Genomic DNA, 21,689 nt, shown 5'->3' with positions numbered 1-21,689 from the left:
ACATAGCCGTCTGCACTTTTTGTGTTAGCAAATATAACTTCCCTTGTTATAATTTATTGCTGAGTAGTTAAAGATCAGACAAAAAGTTTAATGTTTTTCATTTTCATCTTTGTATTCTCTTATTTGTCTCAGCAAGCAATCTTTTGATGTCCCTGTTTATTATTATTATCATTACAGTTCTTGCTTGAGATCTTGGTTAGAACAGGATACATCTTGTCCAACCTGTAGAACTATGTTAAATAATCGATCCAACAACGAGACAAATAGCAACCGGCCTGAAACTGAAGAAACTCCTGAAAATAACCCTCCACAACCACCTGGAGCTAATCAGCAGACAACCAACCATTTTTTCCATTTTGATGGTAGAGTAGCATCAATTATTACATTTTTTAAAAAAAATTAGTGTTTGAATAAATATGATTGCTGTTGTTATTTTTATCTTTTAGACAAGAAGTAATACAGTACCCATGACCCCTCACAGAGCCTCCAAGACTTGAGGGAAAGTGGGAGAGAAGGTGGTATTCTTGAACTAGAGGCCTAGTTTAAATGCTTGCATCAGAAGATGCCACTAAAGGCACCCAAGGTGGCGGGCGATGGTGTTAAACTGAGTGATGGATTATGTATATTACTTATCTAGGTGAAGGTGAGATTTAAAGCTAGAATGCAATGGGATGTAACAAATTCCACCAGGCCTCTGATCTAATGTCCTTACAATTCTGCCAGTCCACAGCCCCGGATTGGTACTTGTTTTGTTGACTCTGAAAGAATGAATGGCAAAGTTGATCCTGACAGGATTTGAACTCAGAGCACTGAATGTCAGAACAAATACCACAAGGTATTCTCTCTGTTGCTCTAACGAATCTACCAGTGTGTCACAAGAATATTTCACATCTTTACTCTAAAGCTGTAAATGTTACAGTAAATTATTCAAATTGTTTAAACGAGTTTACTTGGTGTTGGATATTTTTAAATTAAATTGAATATATATTTTGACTGGGAAACGTTTTTGTACAAAGAATTTCTCTAATAATTATTTTCAAATTCAAAACACTGCAATTTCCATGACAATGCTTTTGTCATGTAAATTTACTATGCTCAAGATCGTAACTGCTTGTTATAAATTGGTTCCAAGCTGCTTGAAAATGATGGTTATCTTAAAGTCTAGTTTTTAATAGAATTCCCTTTTCTAGTATTGGATTTTATGATTTATAATGGCCTAAACTATCATCTCTTTTAGTATGTAGAGCTGGTAATATATAAACAGCACTACATGAAATGTTAACATTCACTACTCTTCATATTGTAGCACTAAGACCATGGTTACTGAATCTTCGGAATCAATGTGGACACAGAAATTTGTAATTGTTGTAAGTTGTGTGTGAATGAATAACTAAAACAGTGTGCAAAGAGTTCCTCAAAAAGAATATATACCTCTAGTACTGTGAATTGTGGAGGCACATGGCCTTGTGGTTAGAGCAACGAACTTGCGGTTGAGGCATCGTGGGTTCAAATCTCAAACCGGGTGATATGTGCATTTTTGAGTGAAACACCTAAGCTCCATGCAGCTCCGGTAGAAGGTAATGGCAAACTTCTGCTGACTCTTTCGCCACAACTTCCTCTCACTCTTTCCTCCTGCATCAAGCAGTCCACCTGCGATGGACCGGCATCCCATCCAAGTGGGGAACCTATATGCCAATGAAACTGGGAAACCAGCCCTTATGAGCCGGGCATGGCTCGAGAAGGCACGAGCAATAACCACAATGCTATGAATTTCCTGCAGTAGCATATGGAGCTATACTCCAGAATCTAAGCATTTTTACAGAATCCCAATTTAAACTTGACTTTTTAAAAGTCATATTTTATGAGCTACATAACATTCATTATTTTACTATTAAAAATATAATGTTGGAAATCCAAAGCTGACAGTATTGTAGCTAAGTTGATTCAGTGAGTTGACAGGTGACTTAGTATTTTGCCATATTCTGTTTTCATTTAGTGAAAAAAATGGAGTATTTTTATTGGGCAGAATTCTTTATTTATAAAGTAAGTTCATTGTAGGTCTTTATAACAACAAATTCAATGTTGATTATCAATGTATTGCTTACCGTAAGGTGGCAAGCTGGCAGAATTGTTAGCATGCTGAGCAAAACAGCTTATCAACATTATGTCCATCCCCATATTCTGAATTCAGATTCCACCAAGGTCAACTTTGCTTTTTCATCCTTTTGGGTGCTGATAAAATTAGTACCAGTTAAACACTGGATCCCATGTAATGAATTTACCCTCTCCCCAGAAATTGTGTGAAAATTGGAAATCAGATATATTGCTTACCTTTTTAGCAGTGTTTTGTAGAATTTGGCAATATCCACAGATTGCGCACTTTCAAGTGAATTAAAATGAGAGCATCTTCCAGATATATTGGTAAAACAATGTAGTAATAATGGAGACGTTTTTGTTTCCTTATTTAAATGCATCTTCAAGATTTTTTAAAATGATCTATTTTGATTATAGTCCAAATATATTCATTAGAACTTTTGCTGCTCTAGAAGCAACATTTGCGCTTAGAAATAAGTTCTAAAATACTAGGGAGGTGCAATCCCTCAAGAAATACCTATGTGAGTACATTACTGTATGTAGCAAAAGAAAGTATATTTTGCTATGAGAAATAATATTTCACATGTTGGTACTGATATTCTCATAACAGAAACATGAGTATTTATTGGTTTAACTGGTTTGGTCTCAAGGCTATGCTCATGGCTTATAAACCCTCCAAGATCTTGTGTTGCTTGGTATCATTTTTATTTGTGCGTTCAAAAGAAAATGATAAATTATTGCATAAAGTACATACCACACCTGATTGAGTTTCTCTCTCTCTCTCTCTTTCTCTGTCACTGTCATGCATAGTTAAATTCATTCTTTTTGCTTTTCTAGGATTCATTACTTCTTGAATATTTTGGTAATCACTCATTTTAAGTTCTATATACAAATTAGAAACATGACTTTATGAAATTGACGGAGCACAGAAGAATTTAACTGAATAAGATATGAACTCATCAGAGAGAGAACACCTTATGTGAGTCGGTTCTCCCACTGAAATTACTGATAGTGTTGTCACAGTGCCTATTGAAATCTTAATGTCTTTAGCTGTGACAATTAGCCAAAATAGTCCATTTAGATCAAGCTTTATAACCTTCCAGTGATTGTTTGAAATTAAACAGTGCAGCCATGCTGGTCACATTTTCTGAGCTTTAAACTCAAAATGTTACCATTTCTCATAATTAAGTTCCATTGTTGTTAAGAGCAATAGAACTAAAAGACATAACCGTTCTGATATTTGATGTTTGAATCTTCACCTGTATGCCTGGCTGGTACACTTTGTCTATGCATGAATTGATATTTTATACATCCTGTTGAAACATTTCCTACAGCAGAGACAATTGGCAATGCTAGCCAAGCTGATAATAGTGCAGGTGATTTAAAGAACGGATACAACTTACTATTAGTAATCAATAAGGACAAAAAGGTTTTAATCTTTGCTGCTAATCTATGTTGGGTGAAAACATGTATATCTTGGATTTCAGTAGACAGTTTAGTTCAAGTTGGAAATAAACTTGCATGCAGGATATGTATGAAAACATGGTGCTATTTTATCAATGAGAGATGGACATGGAATTGTGCTAAGTTGCAATATAGAACTTAGACTTAAATGGTATGCAGTTGAATAAGGGAGATAAATATGCAAATTGTAATGTTGGAAAATATTTTATTGAATTTCCTGTACAGTAATATTTTAACAGATGTTTTATTATTTGCTGTTCTGTTGATGAATAATTGTTGCATCATCTATTTGTAAAGGCCAAATTGATATTCAGAAATGATTCTGAACTGTTTGGGATTAATTACAAATGATACCATCATTTCTACATACGGTTTGTTTCATAGTAGGAAAAAATAAAAGCTATCCTAGTAGTTCTTAAAACTAAACTTACAATTTAGTTGTTTAGAAAGTTGCTTTTAAGGTTTTCTTATGATTTGTTGCAAAAGTAAAATATATTACAAGAAGGTATGGGCATAGTTTTCTGGCTGAGGCAGCGCAGGCTTAGCTGTGTGGTCTTGAAGCTTGCTTTGCAACTATGTGGTTTCAGGTTCAGTCCCACTGTGTGACATTTTATGCAAGTGTCTTCTACTATAGCCCTGGGTCAACCAAAGCCTTGTAAGTGTATTCAGTAGACAGAAACCCAAAGAAGCTCATTGTATATGTGTATATCATCATCATCATTTAACATCTACTTTCCATGCTGGCATGGGTTGGACGGTTTGACTTAATGTAAATATCATCCTGTCATGTTAATCTGTGAAAATTGACCTTTGTTTTAAAGGTTTGCATCTGAATCTCTTGTTTACTCTTGCATTTCAAATGATGGTTTAAAATTTAAAGTGAATTTCTTCCTCTTCAATATCTTCTCTGTGACAACTTAACATAAAAATGACAAACTTGTCTATAATGAATGGTATAATACACAAAAAAAAAGGGACGAATTTTGTGCTTTGCAGTTAGCAATATGAATACTTTACTCTAAGGAAATATTTATAACTTATAATTAGATGTTAAGAAATATTATAGACCATTTACTGAAACAGTTACACCCTGATTGAAGAATAATAGTATATTCTTGTGTTGTTGGCATATTGTTACTGAGAAGATCTGCTTCAGTAAGAAGTTTGCTTGCCAACCACATAATTTTGGGTTCAGTTCCATTGTGTGGAACTTTGGGCAAGTGTCTTCTATTATAGCACCAGATTGACCAGTGCTTTGTGATTGAATTTTATTGATAGAAACTAAAAGAAATCTGCTGTGTATGTATGTTTGTGTCTCATTGTTTTGATTCCTCCTATTAGTTGTGAGTGTCATTCATTTCCAATCATCGTTTAACGTCTGCTTTCCATGCTAGCATGGGTTGGACGATTTTGACTGAGAGCTGGTGAACCAGATGGCTGCACCAGGTTCCAATCTCGATTTGGCAGAGTTTCTACAGCTGGATGCCCTTCCTAACGCCCTGGTCATGGGGAAGTATTGCCTTGCTTGGAAACAAGTGAGGCTTAGCAATAAGGTCTATGGTCTCTGGTCATAGAAAATTTGCCTTAATAAACTCCATCCACCCCATACAAACATGGAAAAGTGAATGTTAAAATAATGATGATGATGATATGTGTGTGTGTCCTCCTCCTCATCATCATCTTTTAACTTTCATTTTCCATGCATGCATGGGTAGGATAGTTGACAAGAGCTGGCCAAGTAGAAAAACTACCCTATGCTACTCTGTCTTTTTTGGTAGGGATTTTACAGCTGGATGCCCTTCCTAATATCAGTCATTCTGCAGAGTGGACTCAGTGCTTTTTATGTGGCACTAGCACAAACAAGGTTAGTTTTGGCATGATTTTTACAGCTGGATGCCCTTCTAAATGCCAACCACGTTACAGTGTAGACTGGATGCTTTTAACGTGGCACCAGCACTGGCAGGGTAACCAAGTAACTCGCTAGACAAGGAATTATGAGAGGGGGCAGGGGCATTTGTGTCAGAGGATGAAAAGATAACGTGACAAAGAGACAGCAGGTGTCTTGCCATAGCAGAGGGGGGCATTAGAAGAGGTGATCCAGTTTCAGAGGATGTAAGGTTACAGTGTAACAGAAATAAAGAGGCAGAAATAGGTGTCTTGCTATAGAGGAGGTTACCCAGTGTGAGAAAGAGAGAAAAAAATAAAGAGAGGGGGCACAAGAAAGAGGCCAGAAACAAGTGTGCTGATGTAAAGGAGACACTTAGTTACCTAGTCAGAGAAAAACAAGAGAAGGAGAGAGAGTGTGACAAAGGGAAAGAGAGAGAGAGAGAGAGTAGGAAACAGCAGAAGAGAGATATTGTAATGCTAGGGTGTACTCACAAATAACAGGGATCTGAGCACAGAATGTGGGTAGAAAAATAGGGTGTGGGTGTTGGGGAGTAGTGATACAGTGAGCAGGGCAGTGAGGGCAAGAAAGGGGATTGGAAAATAATCATAGTTTATAAGGAGAAAATGTGAGGAAGAGAAAGATGCAATTTAGAAGAGGGGGGTTGTAGTTTGGTTTCTCAGGGTAGAGTGGGTGAAAAGTGTGTTGTTACATGTGGGTGGGACACAACTCCTCTAGCACTCAATTTCGTGGATGGATCTTCTCAAGAACCTCATACTGCCAAACATCTTGTCATTTCCTCCCTGAGCCCCAGCATCTTAAGGTCAGTCCCCACCACTTCATCCCATGTTTTGAATTTGGATATACAGCTGGTAGTATGCCATTTAAAACCCATTCACTGTATTTGGCTACCTGTTGTCTTCATCAGCAGTATGAATATAAGTTCCATTGGGTTTACTTGAGTAATTCCTTTGTGCCTGTAGAGTTTATAAAATGAGAGAAAGAGACAAAAAATGGAATTCCCATAGTGATTAATAAAGAATCTTGTGAATTCCATTTTCTTTCTCTCATATGTTAGGAGGTGAAATACATACAATATTCATTAGAATAAAGAATTTATATCAAAGAAACAATGAAAAATGACACTTTGGTTTCTACAAACTTATCTACAAATAAAAGTTGTTTTGTTGTTTGTCATTGTTTGAAGTGTTTTACTGATTGAGGTATTTGCTGATTCCTTCTTCAGGTTCACGATATGTCAGCTGGTTACCAAGTTTCTCTGTTGAAGTCACACATACCCAACTTTTACCTAGCAGGCTGCCTGCCGCTCAAACCTCTGTAGTGGATAGCATGGTAAAGTGTTTTAAGAGTTCTCATTGTTAACCATTTAAATTTTTCTTAATATTTTTCTCTTTTTTTATATTTTTGTCAGAAGGGAAGGCAGTGCTTGTAACTCTTTACAGGAGCCTCAAGGACTTGTTGGAGGGAGGGGGTAAGGTATCCTCAAACTGGAGACCTGGTCCAAATGCATGTAATAGTGTGCTCCCTTAAAAACACCTAAGGACAAGATGGTAATGTTAAACTGGGTGCTGAGTTCAGTCAGCCCTCCAAATTGGCTCTCGCAAAACTCAAGTCAAAGAACCAGAACAAATACTAAAAGGCATACAGCCTGATGTTCTTAGTTCCATTAACCCACCACCTTGAACTGATACTTTTCTGTTGACCCTAAAAAGACAAAAGATAAAGTTGACCTCAATGCGATTTGAACTTGTGATGCAGGTAGTTGGAGGATACAGTGTGTGACATTCTATTTGACTCTCTAACAATGCCACCAATGTACTGCTTTAATTGTTATTAGAAATAACTAAAACCAGTCTGTTATATTTCCTTACTTCCCAAATTTGAATATTTTTCTACAGAAACTTAACCCGTTGGTCAGATTTAAATCAGGAAATAGTTCATGAACTTTTTTGTTTATGCTGCTCTTATAAAAAAGGAGAAAAATGAAATCTCCTTCTCAATTTGTTAATATTGAAATATATTTTAAATTTTATGCTAGTGAAGGTAAACTATCCCTATTTATATATCTGTGTCTCTCTGTACTGATATATATCTCACCATCTATCTATTTCTCTGAATACAAGCATCCAGACTTGCTCAAACAATTCATATGCAAGTATCCTATCCAGCTTTGCAGAATCTATTCCTGTAAAGTGAGCCTGGATGTGAAACTGGATGGCAAGGATTAAAACTTCAACCTGAGACCCACCAGTTCAGTTTATCCATTTTGCTCTCATCTCTATGATGTGTGTTTTGAGTGTACATGTTTATAGTTTTAATTATCAATCTTATTTGTTTTGTGTTTTACAAAGCATAAATAATGTAATCAGAAACATTATTTTAATTAATTTTTTTTTCTATTCTTAAGGCTCGTCAAGTCCACTTGGTGTTTCCTCACATTCCTTTGAATGTCATCAATGATGACTTGCGTATCACAAGATCTGTTGATCACACTATTGACAACATCCTGGAAGGACGTGTAACCATACCAACAGTAAGCCGTTCAAATCTTTTCTTTTTTTTTTTTATACTGATTCTTTAAAAGCTGTGATCTTTTTAGCTTATAAAGATTACAGAATTGGGTAATTATAAATGATAGCAGTGGATATGATTGACTATGTGAGCAACTAGCAAGAACCATAATTTGCTAGACTGAGCTGTTCTCATTTAGCACTGCTGACCAACTGAGATTGGTAAGTAACTATGGATTAAATTACTATTTTCTTCTGAAGGTCTAGTGTTTCAAGGTGTTGCAATAGTCTATCTAATGATTACCACACAACATACTAGTATTCGCTAGTGATGATAAACTAAATCTGTTTTATTCTGCTCTTGGATAAATATTCTATAAATTATACATAATCCCAAAAGAAAATTGGAAGACAAATGTCTGATGCTTGATTTGAATTTGGATTTACATGGAGTTCTAAGCATCAGTTAACCATTGTGCTATTTCATTTGAAATAGCAATTCTTCAACATGTGTGTGTTGCTTGTTTGTCTTGACTATTTGATAATTATACACAAGCATGACTGTCATACAAATGGTATCATTCATTTCCTAACTTTCCTGAGAAACTTGATTGGTCATATTACCTTTGTTGGAAACAAGTGAGGGTTGGTGACAGGAAGGGCATCCAAGAGTAACAAAAATATGTCTCAACAACTGACTCATGCAAGCATTAGAGAAGTGGATGTTATAATAAAGATGATGATGATGGGGATGATGATACATACACACACACACAGTATTTTTTATTATGCATATATTAATTATTGTATCTGTTTTACTCTCTCTCTCCACAGCCATCCCTGTCAGCAAACTCCTCTTCTACCCTCATTTCAACCCCTTCTGCATCATCTGCTACTCTGAATGAACAGCATGATGTTCAGACTGCTGCTGCAGTTGTCAGTGATGAACTAGATCAGGTACCCAGTGAGGAGAACATCAATTCTTCACAGACAGATGCTCCATTTAACAATGGTGTCAGTGACCTCACAGATATTCCTTCCACTTCTGCAGTGGTGGCTCCACACAGCACACCTCTACTCAGCAGCAGCATGGAACTGCCTTCAGCTGAAAGTTTCCATTCATTTCGTCAACAGTCTCTTGTATCCGTTTCTGATTCAGCTTCTTCATCTAGCAGGTAACGTAACATCATCATGTCCTTTTTCAAAATTGAACATTTTTAAAATACCTTTAATGAGATAATTTTAACAATTTTTATATATACAGGGTTGGCCAAAAGTCACCTGACAGTAAATCAAAATTCCAGCTGTTGAGCTGTTTTGCACTGTGAAGAAATTATTTCTTTTTTGGTACATTGAGAGAAAGCCGAGTTAGAGTATTTAGTGACCTAGTTTTCTTTCCCTTCACTTTTTCTTTTTCTTAGAATCTGTTGAGCATCATTCTAAATATATTGCAGTATCTCATTACATTCCTTTATGCTCTGAGTTCAAATTCTTCCAAAATTGTCTTTGCTTTTCATCCTTTTAGGGTTGATAAAATAAAGTACCAGTATAAAGCTGAGTGTAAATGATTTCTCTTCTCAAAAATTTCTGGCTTTGTACTTTTGTTAGACTAAATATTTGTGATTAAATACTTTGTCCCCTAATGTTTGTAAGCTTTAATTTTTTTAAAGTAAATTTTTATTTTTTTCATTAAGTTTTATCTATATTCTGTGTTTGTTGGTTGGTTCATAAGATATTTGGTTCAATAAGAACTTTCTTCATTTATTAGTGTAATCTACATTAAACATTCATGCAGTTTTTCAGTTCATATTAACCTTTTTCCTATCCAAAGCATTTTCATAAGTTTCTCCTAAACGTCCATGCTTGTTTTTCTGTCTTTTAATCAGCTCTTCTTTCATACATTCCTTTCATAAGTCTGAAGCTACAATACTATTCACTTAGTATTTACTCAATTACCTAAAAAATTATACAGCAAATCAATTGTAAATATATATTATTTAAAATTAAGATGCATTTAAACAATATTATCAAAGATTTATTTTAACAACAAAACTGACTATAACAAATATAATAATACATACCAATATTAATGATTAATAGAATGAAAACATTTACAAAACAACTGTATCAATAAGTATCATTAAATAAACAAGTATATAATTGACATGTCTATACTCAAAATCTTATAATTATACACAACTATTAAGTCACTTATTTATTTATGATATTTAAATAAAAATTTTTACATATTACACCTACAAAAAGATATTATAAATAACCAGAGTTACATCTAGTTCAAACGACGACAACCACAGATCCCAATATTCAATTTATTCATTACAATAAAATAAATTAACTGTTGAAAAAAATCTGGGAATGTGTATCGTATATGCTGCATGGACACCAAGTAAATATGTCCTGTGTATTACATGTGACCCAGAGAGCTAAGAGGGCTGATCCTATGATTGTTATTTCAGTCTTAAATTTCCTTTCAATTGAATTTTATTTATTTTTTTGTTTTTTTTTTAATCTCAATTCTGGTTTTAGTTCCCATGATGACTTCCCTACGTCTACGTGTACTGGAGGAAGATTCTCAAAGTCAGCGAGTGAAAGAGAAGGGATGTTACAACAGAGAAAAAACAATATGCTGGAAAATGCCAGAAGGTGATTCAATTTTGCAATTAAAATAAACCTAGGAGTGATGTCATTGTTCTGTACCTACTGTTTCCAGACTAGCATGGGTTAGACAATTTAGCTGGGCAGTTAAAAAAAAAAATAATAATAATAATAATGAAATTATTCTATACAGTGCTATGGTTGGATGTTCTTCTTGTTGCCAACTTTTACTTGTTTTTTCATGTTAGGTGTTTTTATTCCAGTGGTTTTGAGGTAGTGAGTTTGATTCTTGGACTGGGCTGTGTGTGGTGTTCTTGAGCAAGACGCTTTATTTTTCATGTTCAGGGAAAATGTTGTGATTTCGGTCACTTATATGCCATGGAAATCAGGTAATCAGCCTTACGAGTCCTAGGACTCAAAGAAAAAAAAAAATGAAATAATGGTTTTTAAATTAGGCACAATGCCAAGTTTTGGAAGAAAGGGAAAGGATTAGTTGATTAAATGAACCCCAATGTTAGACTGAAATGGCAAAGTTCACTCAGCTGTTGAAATGAGTTGCGATGTCACTGGTGCCAAGCTGTATTGGCCTTAGATAACATCAGTGATGTATAGAAGGGAGACTGGCATGCATGGGTAAGTGCTGGTCTTCCATAAACAACCTTGTCCAGACTTATGCCTCAGAGGGTAACTTTCTAGGTGCAATCTCATGGTCATTTATGACCGAAGGGTGTCTCTCTTTCACATGTTGAAACCAATGACACTGCCAAGCTATAAGTTTACTGTTTACGTACACAAGTATCACCTTTTACTCAACTGGTGACTATAAAAGCACATGGTAGCAAGCAGTTGTTCACGTAGAACAAATACACTCACCTACATGCAAGTAAATAGACATATGTGCACACACACACACACACACACACACACTGTTCATATATATGTATACCATCAATGTATTCTTTTCTCTTTTACTTATTTCAGTCATTTGACTGTGACCACATTGGAGCACTGCCTTTAGTCAAACAAATCGACCCCAGTATTTATTCTTTGTAAGCCTAGTACTTATTTTATTGGTCTCTTTTGCTGAACTGCTAAGCTACAGGGACATAAACACATCAACATCAGTTATCAAGAGATGGTTGGGAGAACAAACTCAGACACACAAACATATATATATAAGTTACAAAGAATAAGTGCTGGAGTCAATTTTGTTCGAGTGAAGGTGGTGCTCCAGCATGGCTGCAGTCAAATGACTGAAATAGGTAAAAGAATATATATATATATATATATACGGAGTGGTTGGTGTTAGGAAGGGCATCCAGCCATAGAAACACTGCCAAATCTGACTGGGCCTGATGAAGCCTTCCGGCTTCACAGACCCCAGTTAAACCGTCCAACCCATGCTAGCTTGGAAAACGGACACTAAATGATGATGATATATATATAGATATATAGATATATATATATATATATAGATATATATATATATATATATATATATATATATATAGATATATATATATATATGCATACATACATACAAACAAACATACACTTTTTCCCAACCTTGAACATAAGACCTGACTACTTTCAAGAACCTGGTGATCTCTGAGTTATTGTTGGAGGCAAAAGTATGATGTGCTTACTCATTTCCTGTGTCATACTGGGATTTACCATGTTGATGCTGTCAATATATTGGAAAGAGAATGGTGAAAGTTAAAATTTCATACATGCCATATAACACTATGTTTGGTTATCTTTCATTTGTAGCCTGTTAAAGCTGTATTCACAAGTGTCTGGCATGCCCTATAGCAATGTTCTTGATGAAAGAAACAATTTGTTACCTTAAGTAGATGTGATTTCCACTACTGCTGAAGAGCATTGTTTGTCAGTGTATATTAGAAAATTATTTAAAGAGGTCTTAGATTAGCCTTTCTAATTTGAAAGTGATATTTACAAGGTACTAATTATTATTCTTTTTTTTTTCTGTGTAAAGAAAGCAACAATAAATAATTTATTTGATATTCTATTGTTACTTACAAATTCTTAACAGAACTAATTTGCACAAGAGTTTTCTCTAATTCTTAGATTGAGTTCTTTTAGTAATTATTTAGGTTGGTTATTTCACTGAAGTTTCTTTGTAATTTTTTTTTTTTTTTTTTTCTTCAAAAAAAATTTCAGTAAAATTCTTTCTCTAATTTACAGACGTTACTTAAATGTTCCGAGAGAAACGAACCGTGAAGATTTGGAAGGCTATGATTCAATTACTTCAGACATGAGAGAATTGGCATATCAAGCAGCAAGACGGCGAATGCAAGAACAGCTACCTCAGAACACATGAAATTCATCCCCAGAAATTCAATTGCTCCTCTCCAAAATTTTCTTTTCTTCGTGACTTCTTATTTCATATTTTTGTCCCTTTCTCTCTTTACCTGGAGTTCACTTGCTTTCTTCTACCCTCCCTCTAGGGTGTAGAACATGCTACATAACACCCTGCACCCAGTTATCGTTCTGTTAGTGGGAGAAGAGAGAACTGGAATGATGATAATACTCAATAAATAAAAACACTTGAATGTGATCTGAGTCTAAATGAGAATACCTGCTGCTGCTGTTGCTGCTTCCCAGCACTTTTGTCTAAGCTACACTTTCGTATCTGGCCTTCAACAGAATACCAAAATATTGCTTTCACAGCCTGCTTTTTACAGGTTGGGGTGAGACAGTCAGAACACAAACTTTTGGAAGTTCACCTTTATTGCATTCACATTGTTCTTATAGTTATTGTAAAGTGTTTTTAAATCAGAACTCTATTTTATATATCTGAATGCATTATACAGGTGAATGCAATATTTCATTCAAGGTGTATGCGGGCACTGACACACACACATGCACACACAAACACGCATTGGATTCTAAGTTTGACTTGAGTATGCATGCCATACTGTCTGTGTTTGTGTGTGATAAACTTTTGTCAAACACATTTTAAAGTATATATTTTATATATATATATATATATATATATATATATATATAATGTGTATATATTGGTTTTTGCCTATGATTAATTAAAGAAACTTGATTTAGATAAACTCTGAGTTTGTATGTTTGTTACTCCTTTTGAGTGTGGAGTTTAAATTATTATTTTCTTCCTTTGTTTTGCTTGTTTTATTTCAAGGGTTACCTTGCATGTCAAACTACTGCAAAAGGCATATCACAAAACATCATAATATAATGAACAATATTGTCTATATATATATATATATATATATATATATATATACACACACACACACACATATATATATAGCTATCTTGGAATTAACATAAGATGGTGGTAAATATGAGGATGGTAAAAATGTTTATTATTCCTCTGTATTGCTTAGGTTAATTTCCTTTTTTGACTCCTCTGCTTTAAAAATAATTTTTTTGTAACTGTTTTGTTTAGATAATAATTTCTGAAATACTCTGCTAATTTACCTGTATGAATTAACATTATGAGCTTTTTTTTCTTTTTATGTTTTCTTAAAATCTGCAATAATATATATATATATACATCTTGCCATTCGGGTAGATAATGCAGTTAATATTTTGATGGTATTTTTTTATAATATTTCTGATTTTGAAATTTTTTTTTTTTTTTTTTAATATTTTGGTCAGAAGAAATGGTTTTATTTTATTTATTCATACATACATATAAATATTCTCATTTTTTTATATCAACAGTCTCATAGCTGTCCCATTCTTCTGTTCTGCACCGAGAAGGGGGAAAAGCAAAAGACAAGAGTAAAACAGAAGACGTTTTATTTAAAACTTTAACAAGCAAATAAACAAAAACAAGAATACAGTGGGTGGTAATTAAACTATCAGAGTTTAAAAACTAAACATAACGACCTTGTCGAGTTGTTTAATTATCAGGTTTGCTTTGCTATGATTTGTGGCGATTTATATTTCTAGATATACAGTTTAAGAAAATGTAAATCTTTTCAATATCTAGCTATTTTTAAAATTTATGAATAAAAGTAGTAATGAACTAAATTTCCTTATTTGCTTCATCTTAAAAACAATAAAAACATATGTACAATAATAAAATTCCTTATATATTATCTTTTTATTTTATCCTACCTGAAATAATTTCAATTTCTTGTGTAGTGTCTTCTAAGAAGTTTCCAATGTTTTTCTGTATCTGTTTAAGTTCTCATTGTATATAGACAGTGAGAAGGAAGTGAGCTGGCAGAATCATTACAGCATTGGGGAAAAATGCATTGCTATGTTCCTTCTGTCTCTTTACAATCTGAGTTCAAATCCTGTTGAGGTCAGCAATGCCTTTCACCCTTTCAGGGTTGATAAAATAACATACTAGTCAAATACTGTGGTTGATGGTATTGACTAAGTCCCCTTCCCTCTAAATTTTTGGCCTTGTGCCTAAATCAGAAACCATGTACAGGCAGTTGGTGGAAGAATCAGAAAAACTTTTGTGGAAAATACCTTACAGTATTCTCTTTACATCCCTTTACATTTGAAGTTCAGTTGAACTTTGCCTTTTGTTCTTCCACGGTCAATGAAATAAATATCAATCAAATACTGATTGACCAACTAAATCCTCGAAGGTGGTACCCCAGCATGGTTACAGTCCGAGTGAAGTCAGTAAAAGAATACAAGAATATTCCCTCAAATACAAACCATTCACTATTTCCTTTTTCTTCTTTGCTTTAATTTTTGTGGGTTTATTTTTTCTTACAAAAAAAAAAATGAATTGTGTTTAACTTATCAAATAGTTTCTTTTTCTCCATTTTTCTATTTATTTTGTAATTTACTGCATATTTTTCTTTTCCTATTTTTGTTTTATTAATTTTCTAATTTTATTTTTATTTAATCAATTTTAATATCAGTAATTGAGAAATATAACAGCTTCAGGTGATGTTTGTATTAGTTTAGCTTTTATTCTTTATTTCGATAGCAGAGGTTCAACAATTTGAACTTGTTACTGTTCACTATCAGTTCTTTGTAGAATTTTGGTTTCACTACAATTAGAATTAAGTCTTTCAGAATATTCTCCTGTTCTAAAGACACCTGTTTTCTTTCAGATCTCTCTCTCTCTCTCTCTCTCACACACACACACACTCTCACACATCACATTTTTGTGCAATCTTCTTTTATCTTTCCCACACACATTTTCACTTTACTTTTCTCTGACAGTCTCTCTCTCTCTCTCTCTCCCTCTCTCTCTCTCAACCATTCATTCACTCTCTTTACCTATCTTTGATAGCCTCTCCCTCTCTCTCTCTCTCTCACATGCACACACACAAACATTCATTCACCCTCTTTACTTTTTCTGACAGTCTCTCTCTCTCTCTCTCTCTCTCTCTCTCTCTCAACCATTCATTCACCCATTTTACCTTTTTCTGATAGCCTCTCCTCTTTATTTCTTTCTTTCACTCACTCATACACACTCTTTTCTCTAACAGTCTCTCTCTCTCTCTCTCACACACACACACACATACACACACACACAAGACAGCTACAGTTGTTGATTATTATTATAATGATGATGTTGGTGTGTTTCTATGAGGTTCACAATTGTATAAGATATTGGTATGAAGTGCTCTCTACTAAGATTTCTACTACTGCTAAACAGTGATGACTTCATTTGTTCTCTGATGCTCTTGTTAGCTGTTGTATCATATTCTGACAATTTTATCTAACAAACTACAAGAGTCATTCCAATGGAAATACCAAAAAAAAAAAACAATCCAAAAAAATTGGTAATCTAATTTTTGTTGGGTTTTTTTTTTTTTTTCTTGATATTTCCTTTCCCTTTGTTGGAACATTCTTATGTTGAATGAAGAATTTGTTGTTAACCAAACTAAAGCAGTTTATTGTGACATCGAAAAAAAAAATTATTTCTTTACATAAGCCTGAAGATTGAGATTCTTTTTGAAGGTGGTTTTGCTATTTATGCCTTTTCTTTAGAGCATTATTGACAAAGTAATACTAATCCAGTATTGAAACCAGATTGCTGAGAGCTTCTTTGTACTACAGCACGACCCAGAGAATAATAAGACCATGGTACTGATACCATGATTATTTGATTTTTTTTATTTTTTTTTGATAACTCTATATATTAATTAGCTGTAAAGGTAGATAAATTCGTATAGATCTCAGATATCTTTTTATTGATTACCCACTTGTTATCTTTCTGGAGTTGCTAAAATAACTGGTACCAGTTACATCCTGGGGTCAGTTCAGTTTAATGTACAACCACACACACTGTCTCCACAAATTTGTGATGTTGTATGAATGAAAGGTGTCATTATTATTATTATTGTTATCAAGGCAGTGAGCTGGCAGAATCATTTGTGCACCGGGCAAAATGTTTAGCTGCATTTCGTCCGTCAATACATTCTGTGTTCAAATTCTGCCAAGGTCGACTTTGCCTTTCATTCTTTCAGGGTTGATAAAATAAGCACTGGTTGAGCACTGGAATAAATGTAATCAACTTACCCCACCTCCCCACAAATTTCAGGTTCTGTACCTGTAGTAGAAAATATTATTATTATTGTTGTCTTTGTCACATCATCAAAGACAGGGATTTTGGCGTCACATTTCTGACAAACTTGGGCCACACTTCTTAACAGCTTTTAGTAAAGCAATTTTTTTTTTTCCATCTTTGGCTGGAATATAAAGTTATGGCTAAAAGTTGTAAACAATCTCGATTATCAAACACACAAATACATAATTTTATTCTTAAGAATTTCAACTTGTTTTGGCTTTAGAGCAAATTCTTTAAGTCAAAACAAGTTGCAATTTATAAAAAAAATAAACTGAAAAAATTTTACATGCTCTCTATTTTTGCATATTGAGTTTGTTATTTATATCATGGGAGTTCTTAGTCTTATATAATATAAATAAAAATTCTATATAACTAAATAAAATTTATATAATCTGTGTGTCATATGCATTGAATCTCTTATTTGAATTAGAGAATTTTTAGTTTTTTGATTCAGTAATCTCTATCTATCTATCTGTATATATATACAGATAGATAGATGAATTTCCTTTATTTTTCTGTTTTATTATTTCTTTTGCTATATTAAGGACAATTAATCGGTAGAATTGCTATAGCATCAAACAAATTGCCTTGCAATATTCTTCCTTGTTAAGGTGGCAAGTTGGCAGAGTCATTAGCATACCAAGCAAAATACTTAGTGGCATTTCATCCGTCTCTACATTCTGAGTTCAAATTCCACCCAGGTTAACTTTGCCCTTCATCCCTTCAGGATCAATAAAATTAACTTCCAGTTGAGTACTGGGGTCGATGTGATCAACTTATCTCCTTCCCCATACTTGTTGGCCTTGTACTAAAATTTGAAACCTGTATCTCTTGGTTCTTTACATTCCAAGTTCAAATTCCACTGAGGTCAACTTTGTCTTTCATCTTTTCAGGGCCAATAAAATAAACTACCAGTCAAGAATTGGAGTGGGGGGTACAGTATAATCAATAAAGGATTAACCTTCTGTCCTCAGAATTGCTGGCTTTGTGTCCACATTAAGGTTATTTCATTTACCATTTTAAGAAATGGAGGGAAAAGAAAATCAAGTAATTCTGTGCTGTTTGAGTATATTTATTATATATTCTCTCCACTTGTTATGGAATATATTACCCACAATTTAAGCTATATATTTTCACTTTTTTTTTTGTCTTGAATGTCATCTAGAATTTTTCTTGGCCATCTCAAACATTTACCAGAAAGTTTATTTTTCTCTCATCATCAACTTTTGTCTCTATGAAATTGGTTTATAGGGATTAATATCATCTATCAGCTGAGCTTTCTACAGTTTAATATGTATCCAGTTATTGTTTATGTACTTGATTTCATATATATATATAAGTTGTAATAATAACATCAAACCAAACAGTTATATTTTTAAGATCATTTATTATTTACATTTTAGGCCTGTGTAATATACAACAGGAAATGTTAAAGATCATTTCTCTCTCTCTCTCTCTCTCTCTCTCTCTCTCTCTCACTCACTCACTCACTCACTCACTCACTCACTCACTCACTCACTCACTCACTCACTCACTCACTCACTCACTCACACACACACACACACACACACACACACACACACGGTATCCTGAAAATGTTGCTATAATATGGAAGATTTCCAGGTGTTCCATAACATAACAGTGTGTCTATATAATATATTAGATATATAGTTGTTTGTATGTAAAGGATTTTATGCCAACATTCAAGATCTGTTTTCCTCTCCTTTATACATTTCTTGGAAGCAAAATATAATTTTTGCCAACTTCATGTTTATATTTCATTGAAGGGAAAGCATTTCCCCTTTAACTGTTTTTAATAGCATGTAATATATAAAATGCCTGTTCTCACACAAATATGTGTAGATCTGTGTGTGAGGGTACGCATTTCTGAACAATACTTTGAAAGCAAAAGTGACCACAAAAATGTTATTTTGTATATATATATTTTTTTTTTTTTTTCATATTTATTAAGATGAGATATTTTGCTGTGTTTTTAAACATTGCAAATAATTTACCTAACCCTGCATGTGTGAGTGTATATATACAAAATTGTGTATGAGTTTAATGATGACATTGCCCATTGGTGAATGACAGGTAAATACGTGTATATATATATATATGTATTTCATTTTGTGAGAATGGCAAGGTGTTCAAAATGTCAGATGATGAGATTTACATGCTATACCAGCTACCCAGGTGTGCAGGTATGCATGGCTCTGTTCAGTCGCTGTCTGTGATTCTTGTATTATTTTTTACTTCAGAGTATACTTACAAATGAGAAGCAATTGATATTGCTTATATAAAAGAACTTGGGTATCATATAACGCACACGCGTATGTGATAGCTAAATTGCCATATTTTTCTGCACCCGTCATCTCTGACGCGCATGTGGTGCTAGCTAACCACTCTGTTATCTAATATCTGCTAATATCCAGTTATCTAATAGCCAGTGTGAAACTGGTAGGTAAGATCAGCTTAAATGGATCTATAATACTGTATACTTTGATTTATATATATATATATATATTATATATATAAATTAATTATTGAATGATTGCACTAAAAGACAAATTTACAAACTGAAACTTAAATTCTTGATAGACAGATTAGATAGATCCCTTTATCTCTAGAAAGCTATTTCTTGGTATTTTAGTTAACTACTTTGTGTAATTGATTGGTCATTTAATAACAAATCAAAAGTTTCTTTCCACTACACCCACCCCATTTTTCAATATGGGTTTACCTTTTATTATTTAAAAACTTTAGTTTTTTTAGTTTTTTTTTTTTTTTGAAGTGACATGTAGCTAAATATTGGAATATAAACTTGAGGAGTTGGGTAAACGGGAAACAAATAAATTAGAAAGAAAAAAAAGCTTTGAGATTATATTTTTTGTATAATATCATGTATGTGACTTCCATAGTTTTTGCTGTTTTTTCAATTTAATTGTGGAGTTTGAATGATAGCTGAAATATTACAGTGACATCAGGGACATGTGAGATAGCTGAAATGATGATAGCACACTAGACTAAATTGCCTTACAGCATTTGGTTTTTGAACATTCCATGAAAGTTTGTTTCAACATCCAGTTAAATAAGTACCAGTAATATTCTTGACTACATCCCAGCTACCAAAATGGTATCTATAATGAAAAAAACAAAAGGCAACATACAACTATATATCTTCAGATGAAATAATTTTATAAAATACTGTTGGTTTTATTTATTTATTAAATTATTTTTCTTCGTCAGTTCATCAGCTTAAAACCTCCAATCTTTGCCAACATGGAAAGCCTGGCATAAAAACAATGATGATGACTTCAAGGTTTTTCCTTGTGTAAAGTAAACCAACATGTAATATTTGTATTGAAAGCATGGCATTTTTTCTTTTAGTTTTTTAATTTGATCAGTTATGTAAATTTACCTTACTGTATAATGTACTACGTTTTGTATAAATGTTCAATGTTGCCCCCCAAATCTCTGATAGTAAAGCTACTATATCAAAATAGCTTTATTTTGTACTAGCAGTATCGCTCGGGTTTGTAAGGGAAATAACTATATAAGCATTTTTAGAGAGTTACTTCCCTTATATAATAGCAAAAAATGCATTAAAAATGATGGTATATTTTTTTTTAAATCGTAGACTCATCGTAGACACGCGCTAATATCTAGAAGGGCTTGATATGAATCACGACTATAAGATACCCGCTTTTGGTTAAACTGCACCACAAAATGTGGGAGTAAGGAATCTAAATCATAGGAGACAGACACTCACACAACTTCACTTTTATATATAAAGATTACAACTTAAGGATATATATATAAATGTATGTGGTAGATGTAATCTGTGGCTTGGATTAACACCATCATTTAACCTTGATCCTTGGGTTCCTTATGTGAAGTTCACTCTGTTGGAAGTATTCGGACAAGGTCTTCAGTTTAAGGATAACTTCTAACCAGTCTGAGAGAACCTGAAAAAATATATAGGGTGATGAATGATGCTCTTCCCTCATTGAGAAAGGAAGAGCATACGTATATAATGTGTAGGCACAGTATGGCTTAATGATTAAGAAGTTCACCTTACAACCATGAGGTCTTAGGTTCAATCACCCTGTGTAACATGTTGGGCAAATGTAATTTTTTATGGCCTTAAGTCCATTCATATCTTCTGAGCAAAATTGGATAGACAGAAACTGTATAGAAGCACATTGAACGGATTGTACTTGTAGTTCAAAAGGTACTGCTTTGTCACACTGTGTCAAACTGATTCTACCTGAGAATCACATTAAGGGTTCACATGTCTTTTCAATGCTCAACCACTTGCACATTAATTCAATAGCATCTAATTCGGTTGATCAAAGAACTGGCTACTGATCGTTGAGTGACAGAGATCCACTATATTTTATGTGGTACAAAGATATAAAAGTGCACTAAAAAAGACCCTAAGCATCCTTGCATTAATGGTGTGTGTAGTCTGATGTAAGTCTTAAAGTACCACGACCCTTTGAGTCATTTGAGAAGTCCATTAAGGTTTCATTCTTGTGCAGTGCTTCAG

The 21,689-nt window shown here is 33.7% G+C and overlaps 1 protein-coding gene across 1 annotated transcript in view; it reads left to right on the top strand.

Annotated features, from left to right (window-relative positions):
* Positions 1 to 14,415, top strand: part of LOC115212750 (E3 ubiquitin-protein ligase AMFR) — an 82,366-nt gene extending 67,951 nt beyond the window's left edge. The window contains exons 9-14 of the mRNA XM_029781410.2: positions 178 to 362; positions 6,690 to 6,796; positions 7,872 to 7,997; positions 8,809 to 9,149; positions 10,522 to 10,638; positions 12,796 to 14,415. Of these exons, the coding sequence (XP_029637270.1) occupies positions 178 to 362; positions 6,690 to 6,796; positions 7,872 to 7,997; positions 8,809 to 9,149; positions 10,522 to 10,638; positions 12,796 to 12,931 (1,012 nt within the window). The 3' untranslated portion in view covers positions 12,932 to 14,415. The remainder of the gene's footprint in view (positions 1 to 177; positions 363 to 6,689; positions 6,797 to 7,871; positions 7,998 to 8,808; positions 9,150 to 10,521; positions 10,639 to 12,795) is intronic.
* Positions 14,416 to 21,689: the final 7,274 nt, after the last annotated feature.

This window comes from Octopus sinensis, linkage group LG6 (assembly GCF_006345805.1).
Source record: "Octopus sinensis linkage group LG6, ASM634580v1, whole genome shotgun sequence".
Classification (NCBI taxonomy): domain Eukaryota; kingdom Metazoa; phylum Mollusca; class Cephalopoda; order Octopoda; family Octopodidae; genus Octopus; species Octopus sinensis.
The sequence above is the reverse complement of the archived record's forward strand: the minus strand, read 5'-3'. Positions and strand labels throughout refer to the sequence as shown.